We start from the raw sequence: 23330 nt of genomic DNA, 5'->3' as shown, positions 1-23330 counted from the left end.
TTGCATAGCAATAATTTTGACTCCTTCCTCAAATATAGGTTGTTTCCCCTTTCCGTATCCATCTCTTTCTCTATCCCTCTGTTTCTCTCATTTTTTATTTTTTTTTAGTCTTTCTTCCTTTTCTTCTTTGTTTCCACCCTAGCCGACTTTCATTATCTCTTTTTTTTTTTTTTTTTAAAAATTTTATCCTTCCAAATTTTATGGACTTAAATAGACTAAGCATAATTCAAATTATTCCAAGCTTTAAATCTAACTATTAAATTTTATGTGAGTAAGATAACTAGAATTTTTAGAATCCATCTAAGGTAACTTCTCATACTGCCTAGGGTGACATGCAGAAATAAACATAAAAACAATTTTTAACAACTTAAAGGGGTAAAAATGGAATTTAAAAATACTGGAGATAATCTATAAATACGCTAATATAATTTTGTCGTATACCAGAAAAATAAAATACAGTTGTGATCCATTAAGAAATCCTATCGTATGGTATAATCTAATAATCTATTAATATCATTAGTTATTGAAAATGAGGGTGTTACAATAAGCATGACTAAATTAACTATAGCTAATTTACATTTACCACGGTCATGCAAATCGAGCCAAATTTTTGTTACACCAAATTCAGCCATGGTTTTAATTAGATGGTAACATTTTTAGACATAATTTTTTGTAGTTAAATGCACTTTTGACCATGGGTAAACTTTACTTCGCAGTCAACGTTCTATTGGTGTTCTTGAAGGTGGATTATTCTATTGCAATTTAATTTTCTTTTGAGTGCAAAAGAATGTGATAGAATTAAAATATTAAATTGTAGGCGTTAACTCCTACGTCGATTTCTTGATTTTCTAATATTGTATTTCTTTTTTCTATCATTCAATACTACCTTAGTATGGCACGCAGCATACAGTAAACATTAAAAGCACAAGGAATAATCAAGAAAAAGTAACTTCATTTCACATTAACAAGAACAATCAACCATCTTTCATCAAAAAATAAAATAAAAGTAGAAGTTATCTTGCTACATTCACAGTGCATCAAGCTCTAAGCAGCAAGTTAATTTTAAAAAACCATCATCAGTATCAAAAAAATACAAATGAATAAGCAAGGGAAAATTCCTTCAAAACACAAGGGCAAACATATTCCCTTCGTCCTCTTGATGTTGATGGGCAAACTCAATTTTGGACAGCTCCTTTAGGTGTAAAAAGAATATTAAATACCAATCCTTGATATATATATATATATATATATATATATATATATATATATATATATAGAGGCAGGATCATTTGACACCGGTGTCATTTGAGAGCCGTTATATAAAAAAAGATCAACGACTCTGATTTATAAGCATGTGACACCATTGATCTTTTTTGATCTAACGGCTCTCAGATGAGGTGTCAAACTTCAAATTTGACACCGGTGTCAAAGGATCCTACCTCATATATATATATATATATATATATATATATATATATATATATATATATATAAAGCAGCAAAGGAAAACATGCCATGGCCCCATTTAAAAGTAAAACCGCCATAACAGCCAGGTCAGTGAATATAGGAAAGTAACAACTGACAGAAGAAAGTACATATTATCAACATGGCTTGAGATCTTTTGCAGCAGAAGGCTGAAAACAATAGAAATTACAAATGTTAAAAGTACAGAACGATGGATAGCAAAAGGAAAGGATTGCATTTGTATCACTGCACAATCCTAATCATTGGAAATCTAAACAAGCACTGCCCATTATAAACTAGATCCCTTATATCACATATACTGATATACACCTCTTGGTTGAAAAGCCCCAAAGCCAAAGAGCTCAAAGGACAAGCCAAAATGCCCAGAAACCAAGAGCAACCACATGTCCAAAAAAACCTCACCCTCTAATTTCTTGCAGCAAGTTAGGCGTGCCAGATCTATACATTCACTTTAGTTTCTTGTCATGGAATCCAGACTTATAATTTGGCCTCAACCACCTGCAGTTGTTAGTTGATTAGCACTAATAGTGATAGCAACAGAGGACACAAACCTTGAGGCAAGGACAGCTTCATTGCATACAGCCTTAGATGCAGCCACATCTTCCAATTTCTTCCAGGTCGATGCACGCTTATCCTGCTTCTCTTGCTTCTTGATTTCATCTTCTTGGAATTTCATGAAGCACTCATCAAAAAGTGCCGGATCAGCGTCCGAGAATATTTTTCTCACATTCAAGGTCAAACTCTGGACAGCTTGGTTCCAGTGCCCCTGCATATTTTTCTCCAAAGCAGGGAAGATTATAGGTAGGATCACTTTGCAGTTTTGTATGATCAAATTTCTAATATGATCATTGTTCCACAGAAACAATGCCCGTTCAGCTACCTGCCAAAAGAAGCAAGTCCACATTAAATTTCATTCAGTGAATCACAGGTGAAGTTTGAATTTGCCCGCATGCTTCCATTAGAGTTATGTTCCTCACAACATACATTTGCTTCTTTGAATCTTCCAGTTTAACTCCGGACAATAGAAATTGGTAATTAAGTATTGCATAGTAAAGCAGCTAGTAACAAAGACTACACAAACCTACAAATTCTGCAGTTATCCCAGATACGAATTTCAACTCAAAAACAACTAAGTATTAATGGAAGCAGAAGTCCAAATTTGAAGAAAAGTTGAATGATCATTTCATGTAAATCAGAGCAGTTATCAAAGTCAAATTGAATCCATAATTCATAAGGCTTAAGATAACAAGATATTCCCTGAAGTCATCGTGAAAGATAAAAACCAAGTGAAGAAGCTACATAATATTTTTTAGGGTAAATATTATAGGATATACACTTGATATTATATTTGGGAACACCACCAATGGTTGAAGGCTACCACAAAGTGAACCTTAATTCATGCAACTCTCAATTAACTGATGACAAATTGAAACTTTGAATTCTCCAATTAGCCAATAACATAGCCATTAAAGTTGGGTTAAATTAATATGGAGATCACAATACTTTCTGGAAAATTTTAAATAGGTCCTGATAGTTAAATTTCGTACCAGTCACTGTAATTTCAAATAATTCTCTAATGGGGTCCCTAAATTTGCCCCACAATTAGAGCGCTCTACCAAACTGGAAAAAAATTGAAACTATAGGAACCTAATTATAAATTTCAAACTGTAGGGAACTATTTGAATATTTCCAAAAAGTACAGGGACTTAAAGAATAATTTAACCTTCAATTTATACTCAATTGCTAAAAGCAGAGCATTTGGATTGCATTATTTAAAAGAAAATGAAGATCATCCAATCATATTTAGATTTTCATCATTCAGATAAATATTAGGCAAACAAGCTTGACAATTTAAGAAATTACAAACCATGTCCCCTACAAAATAAAATAAAAAAATCATGATGTGTTCATACCCAAAATTGGCCTCAGATCCTTATAAATTTCTATAATTGAGGAATTATTCATTATTTAAAAAAAGAAAAAGAATAAGAATGAGAAGGCAAGCTATTCTCCTTGAAAGTGAAAAAAACTTCACAAAAACATAAAAAAGGAAGACTATAAAGGAAAAAATGTTATTTCAGAAGAGTTATTTGATTACTTTCCAAGCTCAATAATGAATGTACCCCACCTCACCCCAAAAATTAAAGAAAAAAATAGACTATCCCATATAATTTCACTGCTGTATACCATGACACAACACAGCTCACCTCCAAAGTGCCTCATTCCAAAACCCTTAAAACAAGGAGACCGGAATAGTTTAAAATAAGGCCAATGTACTCAATGCCTTTCACTGAACAAAAATGATAGATAAGCAACTTCAGAGCAGTTAAGCAACTTCACAATGTAAGAAAAGAAGACTGCTTTTTTTATAAACTTCAAAAGCAAATGAAAGCAAATCAAAAGAAAGACTCAAAGTAACAGGTCATTTGTGTTAACTTTATGTAGCACTGCTGTCAATACAAAAGCCCTCAGCTTAGATGGTGCTTTAACCTTCCAAAGAGAAAAGGAGAGTTTATGAAAGCGAAGCTCAAGTGGTTGGGTTCTCTTTCAAATTCTGGAATAAATTTGTCCAGATAGAGGAGCCACAGGAAACTAAGTATCACCCCCTTTTATCAAGAAAGTTTGACAAATGGAAGAATTAATGTTGCTGACCAAGTTCTGGTAAAGTCCAGTTGCATGATCGCTATGCTTTCTTTCAACTAATGATACTGAACTGTTAATTTAAGAATCTGTGAAACTTCTTTCCTCTTCAGTTTGTGGGATAAAGTTACTTCCATACATGTGATGCAAAGGAACCCTACGTATGACTGTTTAGATTTTCCTTATCTGATATAGTATTTATAACTTTAACACTTAACCCATATCAGATATAAAATTTCTTCAGTCAAAACTAATATGATATTTAACGAATTTGCCCTAGAAATAATAAAAACAGAAAAACTCCTTTCACAGGCACTTTTATCACCTAGACAAACTACCTACTAGATGCTTAAAATTATCCTATTTCTTCTGAGCCTTTCATTCCCAGTACATTCAATTTTCGTTTAAACCACCTGGTTTCCCTGCTGTTAATTCATCCAAAATCCTTACCAAGCCTATTAAACAAATCTTCCTTTCTACATTGTCCGATTTCCGTTTGGCTATCATGACTCAAACACATGAGAAAAATAAAATGAAATGGTAGCTGAGTAATATTCAAACATTAGAGAACGACAATGTCCACAAGTGCCATACTCTATTTATGAAATAAAGTCTATCCATGAAATAAAGTGATATTCATTTTAATTTTTAATCACAGCTTGTGGTTGCAAGCCACGAAGGATTAGGAAAAATTGTTGAAATGAACAAATTTTTAAAATGCATACCAGCAATTATACCTCAGGCTTAAATTTATATATAAGTAATATTTTTTTGGGATAAAAATAGAGTAATGTTAAAAATGTAACAAATCTTTCAACAAAACTATTCTGAAAATCAGAATAAGGGCCCATTTGTTTGTGCTTTTTTTAAGGGAAAGCACTTTTTTTAATTAGAAATGTCTAAAAAGTTTTAAGTTAATCAGATAAGTTTTTATAAAAAGTTAAAACCTAAAAGTGATTGTAGTGCTTTCCTCATAATTTAAAAAGAGTGAGTTGTGAAAAAAAGTTATAAAAGAGAAGCTATATCATAAAAGTGCTTTTTTTGAAAAGCTTATCCACATTTACCCTGAATCAAAACACAGAACTTTCTAGATAATTCCTCTTAAAATTTCATCAAGAATAAACATAGCTTTATAATTTCCACCAATATGTGAGGCAAAATTCATATATTTAGCTTGAAAATCCAAACATAAAAATGGCTCAAGTGAACCAGAAGCTAATCATAGTAGTCAATGGCAGATCATTGCACCGAGAAGCAAGCTCCAAATGCTATAGTGGTATAGCATATTGTTTAGCAGCAACTATAATGAAGAATAAAAATACAGAAAAATTTATAAAACACATAACTAATAATCCAAATAGTTTTAAAATTTTATAGAAAAAATAAATAAATAATAAACAAAATTCGAATACTCAAATTTGAGAAGCATTCATCATTCATCTTAGCCTAAGTGCTGTTAAAAAAAAAAAACTTAAAACATAAAAGTACCAGTAACAAGCATAAAAAAATAAGCAGATTAAGGAGGACAGTGCTTCAATCTGATAAGAACCTTGGGATACACTACCTAAAAAGCTAGCTCAAAAGGTAGAAGTGCACAAGGCTTTATAAACCCCACATTAATTACCCATACAACCAATGTTGGACTCCAAGTCCAATACCTTGCAAATGGGTCCTAACATTCCACCACGCTCCACAGCCCTGGCGCCCATGTGGGCTGGCTTTGCGCTAGTCTTTTACTAGCTTTGGGCGAACATTGCAATGCCAGTGTCACTAGCCGTGCCGCTTGATTACAACTGGGAGACATAGTTGAAGACTATGATACCATTTGATAAGAACCTTGGGATGCACCACCCAAAAGCTAGTTCAAAGGGTGGGAGTGCCCAAGGCCTTATAAACCCCACATTAGTTGCCCATACAACCAATGTGGGACTTCAAACACAATCACAAAAAAGATAAAAGGTAAGTGACGAAATTACCATAAAAAAAGGAAAATGAAGTCTTTTTATTTTGGGCCAGTAATATCTTTGCATTTCTGAATCAGTTTTCTTTTTAGAAACAAAACAACACATTTGCACAAGACGCAGAGCTGGGTATTGGGGACAACAAACAGAATGGAGGAAGAAGCTTCTGCAAAAGAGAGCTGCACAGCCATGCATGTGGAGCCAGTTCCAGCAATCAGACTTTGGATTCCGGCCAGATGGATGGTGGGTTCTCCTATCTAGGAGCTACGGGGACTAAAAGAAGCCTGATAGGTGGAATCAGACCAGATTTAACCCTCTGCCTGCAGATGGATCTCTGTGATTGTCTTTGTAAGCATTGCAACTGTATTCCCAGCCACAACTGGCACTACTTAAAAACACAATGCAATATGCTTTTCGGAGCAGCTGCACCCACTCTGCCACACCTCAATGTGATTGCAACATGGTTTGCTGCTGTTGACCACTACGCTGCTAATACATTTTTTTCTTTTTGAGTATAAAATACCACAACATCATCTTGTGCTTTGAGGGTAATGGAAATGATGAAATCATAATAAAGAAATTTTAACAGCAAAGTCAACAATTGAATATGTATGGAAATATCATATCCATGGTTTAAATTGTAGTTGTGGTCATCTTTGTGGTTAAGTCGCAATTACAAAGATTGTGGACAATTGCAGGAAAATGCAGGTGATGTTAGGCTGCAATTGTGGCTGTGTACCACAAATTAAACCCTTTAATACCCATTAGGGTTAGCTCATAGAAAATTAGTCAATGCAATACATTTTTGTTCAGGAGGTAATAATTTAATGTATATTCAAACAACAAGCAATGCCATAATCACTGATCTGTAAGTTTATCATCAACGGTTAACCCACAGAAGAAGTCAAATTCATATGCAAAATGTGAGATAAAGGAAAAGAAAAAAGAACAAGACATACCAAGCACCACATGAAATTGTCAAAACAATCTCATTCCCAGAAAAATGGAAAAATCCAGCAAATTTTCCAGACTCAAGATAGGTAAGAGATGGGGTAAGGTAAAGGAACATCAGACAGAAATAGAGATCACTGTTGTTGACTAATGCTGATGAAATGCATGCAGATATCACAAACAAAAAAGGAAATGAGGAAACTCTGTACGTACCTGAAAGTGTAAACTGTTGAGACATCTACCAATTTGACGAAACAAAGGGACCACACATCGCTGAAATTCTGCTGCTTGAGTTGCTTCTATAACTTCCTCCAATTCACCAAGGAACATTACCTCCTTTGAACTATTAGTTAATGGCCAATATTTCAAAAGGCCTCTAATCACAGTATCAGCTAGCTTGACATCTTTTTCAACGAACTGTAAAATACAATAAGAAAGCTGTTGATGATACATAGAGACACACTTCGGCTTGTGAAGGGGGACCAGTGCACGGACAAGAAACAGTTTATGCTCTTCCTTCAAAGGCAAAGCAAATCCATTAATTATGCTTCCCAATATCTCCAGCAACTCTGCAATTCCATTGTGTTTCTCTGTCTCATATATGAACCGGTAAAAGATATTGTTGATAGCTTTTCTAATGAATGGCCGATGTACCATGAACTTTCCATAAATACGGTGGAGAATAGTCTTCAAGTACTCCCTCTCTCTTTGGTCCTCAGACTTAAAGAGGTCAAGCAGCCTCAGCACAAATGAATGATCAATGTATCTTTTAGCAAGCTTACCGTCTGTCTCTGATGAAGCCACAAACCTGTAGAGAATTTCATACACAATCTGCAGATGACTCCATGCTGGTTCCAAAGTGGGTTCCTCTTCTTCAAGCTCATATGTTTCTGCAACCTTACCATCATGATTACAAGAAGGTAGAGTTCGAAATAAATTAGCAGCAACCATCTTCGTGATCTCCTGCATTGTTACTTCATTGAACTTCGAATTCACAGATGAAACATAATCAACAAGCTCAAGCAAAGTTTGCCTCTTGATGTCCTTCTCTTTGAGATGCTTGGCAGGATCATTAAAATCAAATACAACACAACACATACTTAACTTCCTGATAAAAAGATTCGGCTTTTCCGAGCTAGGAACATCCCGGAAACTCGGCAAAGCCTCATAAACTCCTGGAGCCATCATGGGAACAACTTGGGATGCAATTGCAGGAGCTGATTTCTTAGCTTGGTTCGTTTTACTTGAACTAGTTGAGAATGGTGCAAGAGTCCCATTCCCAGTATGCGATCCAGAATTTGAAGATTTTGAAGAAGTTGAATTGGATTTCAAGGAGCCATTGGAATTGAGCCCATAAGATGAGTTTAATGACGAACCACCATTGACCACCCCTCCATCACCGTTCGAATCACTTTGTGATGATTTTGAAGGCTTGCGAGGTATTTTACCAAGTATCTGTTTTATCATATCTATAACACCCAAACCCAGAAAAATCCCAACCCCAATTTTCTACAAAAAAATCAAAGTTTCAACCTTAAAACTGCGTGCAATTAATAACATTACTACAATTTAACGAATAAAACACATATAAAGGTCATTTACAACTTCGTAATCATACCCAAATACCCTAATTAGAAAACCCATATCTCAAAACTATCACTGAAAATCATACTCACAAGTTCCCAGAATCTGAACACACACAAAAAAGTGATGATTCCCGTTGCATGAAGCAGGATTTTAACAAATTGATAGCATAAACAGGAGAAAAGTACTTATTTTGAGAGTGAGATAGAGAGTACCTCAAGAGGGGCAAGAAAATGCAAGGAAATCAGAGAGAGTGAAGTGGGAAATTTAGGCACTGACCCATAAACCCTAGTGAGACAAAGGGTTAATGAGCCCAATTAGAATTTGTGTGTTTTTTTTGGGTAAACAGAGAACACAAGAAGGGAAAAAACATAAGGAGAATATGAAAATATGCAAGGTTGTAATGGATTTCACAAAAAGCATAGGTTTTTTATTTTTTTTATTTAAAGGGTGGGGTTTGAGGTTAATGACATTTATGTCCCACTTTTTCTAATTTTGAAAAATGAAATATCATCTTTGTTTAATGTGAGGACCAAGTATTTGGTGGTTATTGGGACCCAAATATCATCATTAAAAAGGTTCCGAGGATGGGAACAGCACTGTGTAATTCTTGTGGATGCAATGGGTTTGGGTTGAGTGAGACTTGTTAATAGAGTCCATTCTCATCATCTTAGAGTCACTCACCCTCTCATGAGTCTCATGTTTCAACCTTGAGGATATTCTTGTCATTTTGAATTTTGTGGTCTATTTTTGTTTTGGGTTCAAATATTATGTAATAATGCTTCCGCTATATTTACTCACATTTACTATTTCACATTATTTTGATTAATTTATTACTAAAATTATTTAAATAATAATTTATACATTTTTTTTTGGTAAACTAATTTATACATATTTAATCACTCAAATATTTATATTTTTTATATTATTCATCGGTTTATTAATTATTTATTGTCCGGATGTTTTTGTTTTCTTTTTCTTTTAAAGTACTGTTCTGATATAATTTTATTAGGTTTTTTTTTAGAAGTTGTCTTTTCTATTTTTTGATAAGTTTAATTTAAAAAAAAATCTAATTATGATAAAAAATTTAAACAAGTATCAAATTTTTTTTTCTTACAAAAGTACAGACAAATGTGCTTTTAATCATAATTTCAACCACAATTTCTTTTAAATTAAGATCATGTGTAAATGAAGGTTAAATAAGTTTAATACTTGGCCTGTTGGCCAAGCAAAATACTTTTTGACTTCAATGGTCTAATTAAAAGAAAAATAAAAAATAAATATGACGACTTGTGTAGAATATTTATCGAAGGAACACTGAACAAACTACCACATAGCAACACTTAATAAACACATTCGGACCGCATGACTCAAGCATGCTATAGTGTATGCTACAACGAGAAAGCATAGTGATCATCCTACCGATATTTCACTCCCTCATTTATCCATATTCCCTCCCTTTATGTAAATATTAATTGCATTATAAGTATTAATTAGTGTATTATAAATAGAATAGTAAATAAAGCCATTATCATTAATTGTCAAATGATATTACATTTATTAAGTCAAATAATAATTAATATCGTAAATAATTTTCTGTTACTTGGCATTATCTCTTGGAATTTTTGTAAATGTAAAAATTTCAAATTTATTATTAATAATAATAATTCAATAATTATTTTTTCTTGTTCTTTCCCTTTCTTCCAGACAAAAAAGAATTATTTATGTATTAATTATTATTTAACTTACTAAATTTAATATTAATTTATAAAAAAATAATAGTTGTTGTAACAACCCAAAAAAGTTAAAGATAAAAATATAGGAGTGGCCACTCGCCACAAAAAATTGGAAAATTATTTTTTGGGAAAAATTGGTCTTTTTGAAAAATTTAAACTATGGTTCGGGAGTCTGGTTATACATACAGAATGGTGAAAACTCAATCTCACTGCACCCCTTGATATATCCATTTTAATGATAACCTTAATTTAATTGTGCGCATTATCAATAATTTCAAAATTATTTTCCTTTTTCCTAAAGAAGTGAATATGTAAAAAAAAAATTGAACTTTTTTATTTTTTATTATTTTTAAAAAAAAATAAAGGGAATAACAAATGAGACAAAACGAATTGATAGATTGAATTTACTATTTTTATTTAAATAAAATAAAATAATTAAATTGTTGACTCATGATTTGAAAAATGAATTATAAAAATAGACTTTGAATCTAAAAGTTTTATTTTTATTTATTATTATTATTTTTATTATTTTTTGCAAAAATGCAAAGTCTAAGGCAGCATTGCTACACGAAGACCTTTGCGATGATACAACGCTTGAGGATAACGCGCACACAACAACGTTGTATATCCTACTTTTGAGACAAGACAAAATTTAATTCTTCATTACAAATAAAGTGCATGAATAATAATAAAAGAACACCTTCTAATTATTCATAATGTGCAACATGAATCCAAAACTACACTTCATAGCATCACCTCACATGACTCTTATTTTTTAAAATTAAATTAGATCCATACTTTATCTTTATTTCTTCAAGTATCAGCGTTGCAAAAAGAAAAAATATAAAACTCTCAAGAAAGCATGGGTCAAGAATCAATAGCATGCAGTAACTTGTAAAATCTAGTACATGAGCTTTCATGTGATGGCTTGTAGGCCTGGGGAATAGCTTGATCATATGAGTATTCTTGTAAAGACGTGTTAGCTTGGGGAATGACCTAGTTGCATAGGTATTCCTGTGATGGCGTGTTCGCTTAGGGAATGACCTGGTCATATATACATTCTTGTGATGGCGTGACAACCTGGGGACAGCTTGATTGAGCAATCCTATGACGGCCGATGGCTTGGGGATTTGCTTGGTGAGGATTGTGACGATATTGTTATACTTGCATGTATAGTAAATTGAATATGAATTGATTGATTGAGTTTATTGGCCATAAGGTTAAAGTATGGAATATACCTAGAGGGGATGTATCCGAAGATGTTGCTTCTTAGGAGTTCCATTTGGACACTCATTGGATGTGTGACTCCTAGAGTGGTCCTTGTGTATGAGGTGCACGGAAGGCAAGTATGCTTGATCGTTCTTTGGCCAATAATCCATGGCATGGGCTTCCCTTGGGGATAATACCCTAAGAGGTGTGGCTTTTGAAAATCTCATGTTGACACTGCTTTGAGTTATGACTCATCGAGTGGTCTTGGTATACTTAGTGCACGTATCAATCAATTCTACTTTATTTCATGGTATGATGCTTATAGACAAGATATTATTAGTCTTTTCAATTTCAGTATATACTCTACAACCACCAAGAGGTGGAATGAGTAAGAAAAAAAATATGAGATAACATGCTTTGAATTGGCATAGAGTTGTACAATCCGAGATTGGGCAATGAGTTAGAAACATGGAATAGTGTAATGGAAGTACATGTTCCTTGCACCTATGTTTGCATGAGATTGCATGATACATGTGTATATGTCGTGTCTGTTGTTTAAAAAGGTGAGATACTCTAGTTAAAGCATAAAAGGTGAGATACCTTGTGCTAATGCATAATTGTGATTATGCTTTGCCTGAAACACAAGAGGTGTCATCTTTTGCATATGAGTGGGAAACATTTTCTAGTCAGGTCAGTTAGAGAATATGGGGCTTCTTCAAGGAAATAGTTCCTAAGAGTGGTGACTCTTGGAAGCACCCATGTGAACCCTTCTTAAAAGAAATGATTTCTTTGAGTGTAACGTATAGTGGAGTTGTGATAGAGAAATGGTTTTCCTGACTAGGAGCATATGTAAAATCCTTAATTAAGGTATAAGACTTCCTTGGAGGTATGATCCTCAAAAGCACTCATTTGTTGTGTGCTCACCAAGAGTGGTGATACTGACTATCTGTTCACCGATAGTGGTTTTTTTATGAGTGTTCACCAAGAATAGTGATGTGATTTATGCCTTCATTGTATGTGATGAGGTGTGTTTAGTTCTCATTCTATGTGAAGTTATTGGTACCTTCACTTTGTGATGATGAAGGAGGTCTGATTATTTGATCTGTATTTTGCTCGAGGCAAAATGTGAAAGGTCTACTTTTCGAGTAGAGTGACTTGAAGAGTATGTTTAGTGGGTTAATAACTATTATGAGCAAGTATGTTTTTTGGGATACAACAAGAGAAATATTGTATAGAAGCCCTTTGTATGACCATGTTATCCCACAATTAGTGTTCATCTTTGAGTATGAGATGTATGTGCTAGGCACAAAGTGAGGTTAAGTATGGCATTGGCTAGCATGCTAAATAAGGACAAAAGAGGATATTTATATTATATGTCTGAGGGACTGTATGAGAGCTTTTGAGGTTGTTGTGTTATATAACACTAGAGTTGCAAAGTAAGTTGTGAAACCCATTTGTTACCAGTGCATAAAGCGTGATAAAAGTGAAATGTATTATGAAATTTATTCACCAGTGTATTTTGGTGATTACGATGATATCTAAATCCATGAGGTTACATTGATCATAGGTACAAAAAAGGTGCCATGTGTCTAAAGGATTATGTAAGTTGATTCATAGACAGGTGAATGTGTTACTTAGGGAACAATGGATATTGTGGTTCTAAATTGTAGCTCATATGATATGAGAATGACCGTGGAAGGTTAATGTTTGGTAAAATACATAATAATTGTATGTGGCATTGTGATGCCAATGATGGAGGGTAGGTACAGGCATGAGTCTAAATATGTGCTTGTTTTGTATCGATTACAAAGGTGGAACCATTTGTTTTTGGATTTAGAATATAGGGTTGAATACGTGTATTTATGGTAAATTGCTAGAGGCAGATGAAAGGATGATTCCTTATTGAGAATTGTTCTAAGGTGAGTTATAAATGTGTGGTTATGTTGGTAAGCTAGTGCCAATTGAGTCGTTAAATACCAAAATGGTATTTGACATGGACTAGTCATTTAGAAACTTTGATTGTATATCAAAATAAGTCTAGGTGATTAATGGTACCCTAATGGGTTCATAAAGGCAAGAGTTTTAGAATTCTCAAGATTAGAACTCAATTGAGAGGAAACATTGATGATAATATCTCAGAGTGTGATATGTACTAGAAAGGAAGTGATTGAATATCAAAAACCTTATAGTAGGATGGCCTTTGAACTAGGAAAGTTATGATCATATGTCGTTCATTGTTGATAGGCTAATTAGGTTAGCACACTTCTTAAGGAAGTTGAATGCTCTATGGGTAAGTTAACTCGACTGGTGAGAATGAATTGGTCAAACAGAGTAAACCTTCAGTTGCTGAAGGATATTTCAAGAGTTTACACCTTGTACAAGGTGTTGAGTGACAAAAGAAATTACCTTGAGTGTCCACTTGGGAACAGGATGATGAATTTCTCTGGCTGTATCTTGAGTTTAGGAACATGTAAGTTCCTAATTTTGATGTCAAAATTCTTAAAATGTGAAGTGAATATAATAACCATAACCTGTGAATTAGGAATTTGTGACATGATTGAGAGCTTAATGAGGGTTTAGAGGGTTAATGGAGTGAAAATCCTGAATTCTAGATTAAAATCCCCACCAGGGGTAAAATGATAATTTGGCAAAACTGTCTGGTTTTGAGCAAATTCGATAAAATACATTCTGCCTTAGTCCATAAAATTATGGAATCAAATTATAATGATGATTTAGCTTAGAAGTCTAATTATTAAATGAATTAAGTCACCTTTAGACAAAGGTGAGAATGCCGTAAGTTTTTCGGTAAAAACGCAATTAGGCAAATATATCCGAAAACTTGGAAAAAATATGGTGAGACATAATTTAATGACCTAAGTGAAAGTTGAAATTGTTATGAAATGATTAATCATGAAATTGGAATTAATTGGTGAAGGGACATGGAGAGAATTACATGAAAATGTTATTGACTTTTTGGTTTAAAGTTAAATGTATAACTTAAGCTTATTTTCACTTCATCAGACATCATCCTCGTGCTTCTCCTTCCTCCAACCCGTGAAGCCATTGAAATAGAGCTTGAATTTTCAACTTCTTCCTTAGTCATCTAAACCAAAAACTTTGATAGTAGAAAATGCTTAGAATCATTAGATGATAAAAACCTATAATCCAAATTCTTGAAAGATCCATTATGTGAAGAGAAAGCCACCCTCCAAAGTGGCGCGACTTAGGTTGGCCAAGGCTTAGGAGAGGTTCTTGTCTTGCTTTGAAGCTTGAAAAGCACTCCTTGGTTGATTCTAGGAACATCCATGGTAAGAAACTCCATTTTTTATCAAGTTTTCATGATGTTAAAATTCTAGGTTTTCATGAGAAATGTAGGTTGAAAGGATGATGATGGAGCATGATTGAGACATAGTTTATGTTAAAAAAAATGATTGTGAGGATAAATAAATAGTAGAAATATTTTTAGATCATCATTTAGACACACTTTGAGTTTGACCTATTTTGTATATGTAGGTTACTTGTGTAACAAGTAAAGTGTGCTTGATAGTTGATATTGGCTTTATTCATATGTGTTCTAGGTTGGAATCAAGTGGACGAGTGTTGAAAGATCAAACATTGGTTGGGTCAATGGATCTTGATATTGAAACTTGAAGTAATCAAGGATAAGTGTATATTCTTGCAAGACTAGTTATTGATGCCTTGGATATAAAGCATTATGGACAAAAGGCTCCTTGTGTGAAGAATCAATTTGGTATGAAGCTTGACAGGTGAGCTTCGTGCTTTTTGTCCCACCATGCCATAAAGGGGTAATGGTTTTATATGGGTGTATGTAATTGCACTGCTTGGTATACTGCATTATATATATGTTTGTTTTGTGTGTTTTCCACACAAGACGATATTCCTGACTGTGGGGTATGATTCCACACAAGATGGTATTCTTGAGTGTACGGTATAAGATGGTGTTTCCTTGTACCTGGTATGTGGCAAGGCGATATTTTCTTGCGTAATTCATACATTGTAGATTCTCTTGCTAGAAGCATTTATTATGCACACGTTCCATTGATATATGTATGTTGTATTATTTGATTGTACTGCTATTATACCTAAAGTGAACCTAGGGATTGAGGAATCTCTAAGGACTCCTGGTTTACTGAGATGTTTATCTCACCCCGTGTGGGAACCATATTTCAAGTGCAGGTACTAATGGAGATAGATTTTCCCTGGGCAAGAGACCTGAATAGGGGATGGATGCTTGTTGCATGCTGGTTATGTATTTTGGGAGAGCATGAGTTTTGGTGATATGCATGTTTGATGTGTATATATATGTTTATCACTTGAAATCTATGTATTTGAGAGCATCAGGGTTGTTTATACGATTTTGATTAGCCTATGTACATTTGTAGAGACATATGTATAGGTTGATGTTATTTATGAATTTATGTATTTATCTTGCCAATGTTAACGATGCCATGTGTTAATCGTAATAAGATTACATTTGGGTATAAAGAGGCTTGCATGCCTAGATTTATAATGTAGTCATGTAGTATTAACTTGGTGGTAGGGCTTGTGTGCTTTACTTAACCATTTTTTATGTTTATGCATGGAAAGGAAGATAAATGGATGACTTATAATCTAAGTGATGAAATAACTTAGTAGTCAAGTAAGTAAACTAATGGTTCGATGATGGATATATCATAAAAGAGTATGTTTTATATGTTGATATGAGATATGACAATGTATGCCCAAGGTGGAGCTTGAATTGTGGTCAATTGGGTGGAAGATCAAATCGGAAAAGTATTCTAATATTTCCTTATGCAGTAAGATGCTTTCAAATTGCTGCTGTAGTACAGGGGGGATTCAAATCCTCCATGGAGGGATTCCAATCCCTAATGCAAAAATAGGAGAAATTGGCTACTATCAAGCCTCTGTTTCAAAATTTCAGGGAAGGATTCGAATCCTCCCATAAAAGATTCGAATCCTATTATCAAAATGCTTAAATTCAGTCTCTGTTTAGAAAATTTTGGGAAGGATTCGAATCCCATATGTTAAGTTGCAATATTTCAGCCACAATCAAGGAAATGTCGTGAAGGATTCAAATCCTTCCACCAGGGATTTGAATTCCTACTGTCACAATAGAAGATCGCACAGTAAAATGCGTATGTCTTGAGCTAGAGAGCTCCGAATTGAGTGGGATTTGAATCTATGTGAAGCTAATACATAGAGATAAGATACTATGAAATACTAGAGCCAATTGTTAAGTAAATTAATACCAGTTTAAGTTGCTGCCTTGTTTACCGGAAGTCCAATTTGAAGCAGTTGGCTCACGACAAACGTATCGTGAGCTATACAGATCCAATTGAGGCTTATGATATGCCGTTGAAAAGCTCAAGACTTCTTGTATAACATAATGAAATATAGGAAATTATAGTGAGGGATGGAAGTCCAATATTTTAGGAAACGTAAGGGCTGTTCAGCATTAATAAAATGACAGTGTTTTATACCATCCTATTAGTCTATGGGGGCTACATGGTGAGTGACTTAGAGTATGCTTTACACCTTTTAGGTTATGGGATTACCTTATAAGGGATCGTAAAAATAAAGATTTAAATTTTTTGGATTTTGTATGATTTACAATTAAAGTATTTGATAGAATTGAAAACAGAGTTATTTATTTGCAGTGAACATAAAAGTTAAGTAAAAAGTTCATCCGTAATTCTAATCAATTTCTTTGATTGTAATGGACTTTTGTTGGTATTTCATTTCATATATATGAAATGTATGATTGTACCATTAAAATTTATTCATGGATGGATCAATGGAATAAGCCTTGAATTGGCAAGATGTATGTATGATAATTGTAATAGAATGTCAATTAGGTGTGTATGGAATCCATGGAGGGTATGGTGATGTTTAATGCTTTCAAACAGACTATTTTTAGTTACTGCTCAGTGTAACACCCCGTGTATACCCGGTTTGTTAACATGTCATCGTATTAAGCCACGCTTAATTAAAATGCGAAATATCTTTTTCTTTTTAATTATGACGTCATTAAACTTAGCCAAGTTGATTACTTAATCAATTTCATAAAAACATCGCCTGCATGTAAATTACAAAAGACAGCTAACTGAAATACCTCATAAATAAATAAGTGAGTATCTAAGTCACGGATCTACAACACGTAGTTCGAACATAATCCTGATACAATTATACAACTCGAATAAACTAAACATCGTCAAATCAATGTGGCATGGACAATCCCCATGCTCACCAAATAAGGAAACATAGTCAAACAAGGTCTCAACAACAACAGCAACAAAATCATAAAGCTAACAGCAAATAGCAACAAGCATAATCCAGCATCCAACATAATCAGCATAACAGCATATAAATCAGCTAAGCTTCGGCCTCCTACCGTTGGAGGTCTCAACCCCCGCATTACCTGAACCTGAAATAAGCGCCCCAAACGTGGGGTGAGATCTCTAAACAGAAATCTCAGTAAGGCAAGGGGTCCTCAAGGATCTTCCACCCCAAGCTCACTTACATGTGCAATATAAATTCAAAAACAGTATAACAGTATAAGTTCCAAAATAGTGCAATGCTGCAGATAATCATGTCATGTGTGTTATAACTAATCTACTGGCCAGAGAACTGCAGGAATACGTCTATTACCCACACTAGTGCAAGACACCACTTGCACCCACCCACAGTATCACCATCTTGTATGACGCCACATACTCGGGCTTACCGTCTAAGTGGAACAACACATCCATATTAAAAGCCATTGCACATAAAACTCAACAGCATTTTCAATTATCAAAGCATGTAAACACATCATGCATATAAATCATTCCCCCATGGGGTATGGTGGAACCACACAATAGCTAAATCGAGAACACGAAAGCTTACCTTGCAAGCTAACAATCCAAGCCAAGAGTCCACACTAGCTCAAAGCCCACAAACAACACAATCACAATCTATTTATACAGTAATAATCATTAATAACCATTTACCAAGGTTATATTTAGTGATTAAGAGCCCGTTTGGATGGGCTTTTTTTTATTCAAAATCTGCTTTTTTTAAGAGAAAAAGTCTTTTTCGAAAAAAGTCTGTTTGGATGTCTGCTTTTAAAAAAAGCAGAAGTCATAAAAAAAGCCAAAAACTTACTTTTTTCAAAAGCTAAAAATTTTAACTTTTAAAAAAAGCATAAGTCAAAAGCCAAATATTTTTTTCAAAAATCAAATATTCTTTTTAAAAATCTAAATAACTGTAACTTTTATAGAAAGTACTTTTAAAATAAGGAAGTGATAAAAAAGACTTTATTAAAAAGTCCATACAAACGCAGCCTAAGGCTTTTCATCTCATTTTAAGTCATTTTATGCTATTTCTACAGGAGGTATTCAAATACTCCTCGATGAGTATTCGAATACTCCTTGTCCAGAAAGTATTCGATTACTTTCACTAAAGTATCCGAATACCACAAGGTATTTGAATATCAACATCCCAAGTATCTGAATACCATAGTATCCGAATACCAAAACTCACTGTATTCGAATACTTTCCAGTATTCGAATACTTCTTCAAAGGTATCTGAATACTTTTCTTCCCAGAAAAGTATCCCAATACTCCAGCAAGGAGTATTCGATTACCAGAGGACAAGTATTCGAATACTACACGAAAAGTATTCGAATACTTCTCCATCAGAATGCAGAAATTCGAACAGACTTTTGTATAATCCCACTTTTAAGGGTTCAAACGTGATTTGGAGTCCAATGACTCCATAAACAGATATTCATCACCATGTTATGAAATCAGAAACACATTTCTTTACTCAAATGGTTAAAGTTTCTCCTTTTAATAGATTAAACAAGTTAAAAACATCAAAATGACAAAGAGGTGATCATGGCTCGCCTTAAATGCTCCGAACACAGAAAAAGACTCTTCCTTGGAGCTTCCAACACAGTCCCACAACACTGACTTCCAAGGCTCACGAAAATACCACACAAGCTTGGACCTTTCTACTCAAAGATGGCTCTTTAAATCCTTAAGTGCTAAGAAAATGGTTTTCTCACAACCAACAAGAAAACTCAGCCCCTCAAGTCACCCAAACAGCAATCACACACACTCAGAAAGTGAGACTCCACACCCTCACAAGCTTGCTCTCACTCACCCACACTACTTTGGTGAAGGAACAATGAACAAAGGTGACTACTTGGAGGTTTCAAGTGAAGAAAAGAGGGTGACAATGGAGGAGAAAGGTGGCAACTGCTGAAGACCAGAAAACTTCACGTAGAGGCTGAAGGTTTATGACCTAGGGCATTGTGCCCAGGCCTATATATAGCTCACTGAAGTGTAATCACACAGTATTAGCAAAAATAGCTACACTTAGCATTTTAATCTCAAACTTTAGATTCTGAACCTAGCCATTTTTCCAAGATTTATCATATTTTTATTTTATTTTTCGCAGCACCTTTCCGGTACGCGCTTTTACATAGCCAGTATCAGTTCTGGCACCAGTTCTCATTATTTTAACTTGAAACTTGAAATCACAGTCATGTACATTATTATAGGACTATTCATGCACTTATTATAATTTTCTGGGATACTTCATCGGTACGCATTTATACCGAGTAGCAGAACCGGTATCTGCATTTTTCGTCAAAAAAGCGACTTTTAGCCTTATTAAACACTTACCATAATTATTTAAGCCATATCATAATTATTAGGGTCAATTATGGAATTATTTCTTAATTTATCATAATTAATTAATCAACTTCCTTAATTAACGGTGTGAGTTCTTACATTCACCCCACATTTTTAGGATTTTGTCCTCAAAATCAGAAACATACATGTCTCAGAAGTCGGGATACTGCCGGAGAAGCCCTTCCTCTCGCTCCCAAGTACACTCCTCTGGAGTTCTTCTTGTCCACTGCACTTTGACCATCGGAATGATCTTGCTCCTCAACTTCTTCTCACCACGATCGAGAATCTTGAGTGGTCCGACGGGAGTTTTCAAGTTCTCCCGAACTTCCACATCATCCAGTTGCACCACGTGCAAAGGGTCCGCTATGTACTTCCGAAGCTGAGACACGTGAAATACGTCGTGGATTTTGGCCAAGTTCGGAGGCAAGGCAAGCCGGTAGGAACCAGGTCCTACTCTACCAAGTATCTGGTAGGGCCCAATGAATCTCGGGCTCAACTTCTTCACTCCGAGGGCCCGACCAACACCGGTGACAGGTGAAAGTCTCACATACACGTGCTCACCCTCACTGAACTCCAGTGTACGATGCTTGACATCGTAGTAGCTCTTCTAGCGATTCTGCGCCTGCTTCAGATTCTCACGGGTCATCTGGATTTGCTGGGTAGTATCTTGGACAAAGTCCAAGCCAAACAATTCCTTATCTCCAACCTCAAACAGCATGTAGGAGTCCGACACCTCCTACCATACAACGCCTCGTAGGGCGCCATGCCCAGGCTAGCATGGAAACTGTTGTTGTACGAAAACTCAACCAATGGCAGGTACCTATCATATGCTGAACTCTGCTCTAAAGTGCAAGCCCTCAACATGTCCTCCAAGGTCTGGATGGTCCGCTTAGTCTTTCCGTCAGTTTGAGGGTGATAGGCTGTACTTAACCTCAATTGAATACCAAAAGCTCCCTGCAGCGCCTCCTAGAACCAAGATGTGAACTTCGGGTCCTTATCACTGATGATATTCTCGGGAACCCCGTGAAGCCTCACAATCTCGTGAACATACAGTTTGGCCAACTGCTCTGTAGTGAAGCTCACCTTCACTAGAAGAAAATGGGCAGACTTCGTCAGTCTGTCCACAATAGCCCAGATAGAGTCACAACCAACCTGAGTCTTCGGCAAGCCCACCACGAAGTCCATGGAAATGCTCTCCCATTTCCATTCCGGAATCTCAAGAGGTTGAAGCGTATTAGGCGACTTCTGGTGTTCTATCTTCACCTTCTGGCAAATCAAACACTTGGACACATACACAACTATGTCCTTCTTCATACCCGGCCACCAGAAACTTCTCTTCAAGTCCTGATACATCTTGGTAGCACCAGGGTGAACCGTGAACTGGCCCTTATGGGCCTCTGCCATAACCTCTTCGGTCAAAGGACCTCGAGGAACCACAATCCTCTTCTGGAAAAACAAAAGTTCATCCTCATTCTAAGACACACAGTCTTGTTCTTCACGTAGTCCAGGCACTCTCTCTGCACTTGCGCCTCTTGGATCTTCTCCATAAGCTCATTCTTGACTCTCACAGTCTCCATCTCGAGAAGTGCACCCCCAAACAAGGAAGTCACTGACAGGTAGTGATTGATTACTAGACAATGCGTATTCTGTTACTAGACATGTAGTAATCGATTACTCAGGCATTTCGAAGGGTTTAATACACTTTTAGTGACTTATGTTGCCTAGAAAAATGTGAAAGGACACTAGAGAAGCTAGTGTAACTAATTCCTATGTGATTTGAGGTTAATAAAATGATTAACCATGGATATAGCTTAATAGAGTTTAAGTTATATAAAGATGTTGTGGTTAAAGGAATGAAGTAATTACCTTAAGTAAAGTTAAGTTAAATGGAATTGATTGCAATACATAAGGAAAAGAAAAAAAAGTTATTCACATTTTCGGGTTGAAACTAATCGTGAATTGTGTAAAATAAGTTTCCATATTTATTTAATTAAACATGCTGCATTTAATACCATTATGATGTTAACAAATCGGGTCGACATGAGGTGTTACAAATAACACCTTTTGAGGTCACTTATAGGTGCAAACCTTTAAACATTTTAGCTTACTTCTTGGCCCAATCTCTCATTGAAGCAGTTGATCATGACCTCGAAACAAGAGACAACATTATTAGCACACTGAAGATTAATTTGTTAAAAGCTCAAACACCCATGAAACAACCTTTGAACCTAAAGGCTTTGTACTACTCTGCCTCCAACCTTATAGACAACTCTTTGTTCAGCAACGATTATCACATAAACTCTTTTTGCTCTTTTATAGCCCTTTTACGTGTCATGGAACGCATATACCAAGTAAGTATCTTAACTTCTAGACAAAGACAAACAACAAAGATTCATATGATCTTCCATATTTCCTTTATGGATTCGTTTCACTCATACTAGACTTACTCCATCCACGAGATTCCCAACTTGACCAAACCACTAATTCACCATTCGGTGAATATAATCTCCACACGCGTCATTTGGCAACAAGGTCAATGTTTCCATCAAAGCTGGTCCAAACCCAGGATGATTCTTTCTAGGAAGACATATCCCACATCCCAACTTCCCTTTGCACAAATCCACTTATTCAAATAGACTTCACATTGGTCCATACAAAACAAATCATTTCCATGCAAATGAACAAGTTAGACGCAAAAGAGCTGACCAACCGAAACAAGAGGCGCACATCAACACTTCCAGTTCCCACGCTTAGTAATGCGAAATCGTTGCCAAACTGCACCTTCACCCAATACTCGAAAGTTGCATGGTGCAAAGATGACACAAAAACAAAAAATAGAGAAGAAGGGGAGCTTAAATAATGGCGAGAACCTTAATGTCAAAAAGATTCAAGAAAAAGTATAATGGGATGGAGAAGAGGACACGGGACAAGACGCATGGGGAAATAAAAAGGGAGAGACACTAGCTGCCACAAATGCTGCACAACCAGACAAAATGTTCTAGAATAGGGCCACCTACTACCACGTCCTTTCCCAAGGCGCACAAAGGTGAAAGGCAGCACACCT

The 23330-nt window shown here is 35.2% G+C and overlaps 1 protein-coding gene across 2 annotated transcripts; it reads right to left on the bottom strand.

Moving 5' to 3' along the window:
* Window positions 1-1551: 1551 nt before the first annotated feature.
* LOC133284679 (serine/threonine protein phosphatase 2A 59 kDa regulatory subunit B' gamma isoform-like) lies at window positions 1552-9005 on the bottom strand. Of its 2 annotated transcripts, XM_061481748.1 has the most exons (3): window positions 8837-9005; window positions 7251-8546; window positions 1552-2365 (listed from the first exon to the last, which is right to left on the bottom strand). In XM_061481748.1, the coding sequence occupies exons 2-3, from the start codon at window positions 8502-8504 to the stop codon at window positions 1976-1978; spliced, it is 1644 nt and encodes a 547-aa protein (XP_061337732.1). In that variant the 5' UTR covers window positions 8505-8546; window positions 8837-9005; the 3' UTR covers window positions 1552-1975. The 2 variants fall into 2 exon arrangements, with proteins under 2 accessions (XP_061337732.1, XP_061337731.1); XM_061481747.1 differs by having other exon boundaries at window positions 7251-9005.
* Window positions 9006-23330: the final 14325 nt, after the last annotated feature.

This window comes from Gastrolobium bilobum, unplaced genomic scaffold (genome assembly GCF_033153095.1).
Source record: "Gastrolobium bilobum isolate Gb01-03AN ecotype WA unplaced genomic scaffold, APGP_CSIRO_Gbil_v1 utg6879, whole genome shotgun sequence".
Taxonomy (NCBI): Eukaryota; Viridiplantae; Streptophyta; class Magnoliopsida; order Fabales; family Fabaceae; genus Gastrolobium; species Gastrolobium bilobum.
Note: the sequence above shows the minus strand (reverse complement) of the source record. Positions and strands in the feature narration are given on the sequence as shown.

What these genes read in the sequence shown, in the direction of transcription:
- LOC133284679 (XM_061481747.1), bottom strand. Translation starts at nt 8,504, where the DNA reads ATGATAAAACAGATACTTGGTAAAATACCTCGCAAGCCTTCAAAATCA. An exon ending in TCAACAGTTTACACTTTCAG is followed by an intron (nt 2,366 to 7,250) that starts GTACGTACAGAG and finishes TTCTTTTGGCAG; the next exon opens with GTAGCTGAACGGGCATTGTT.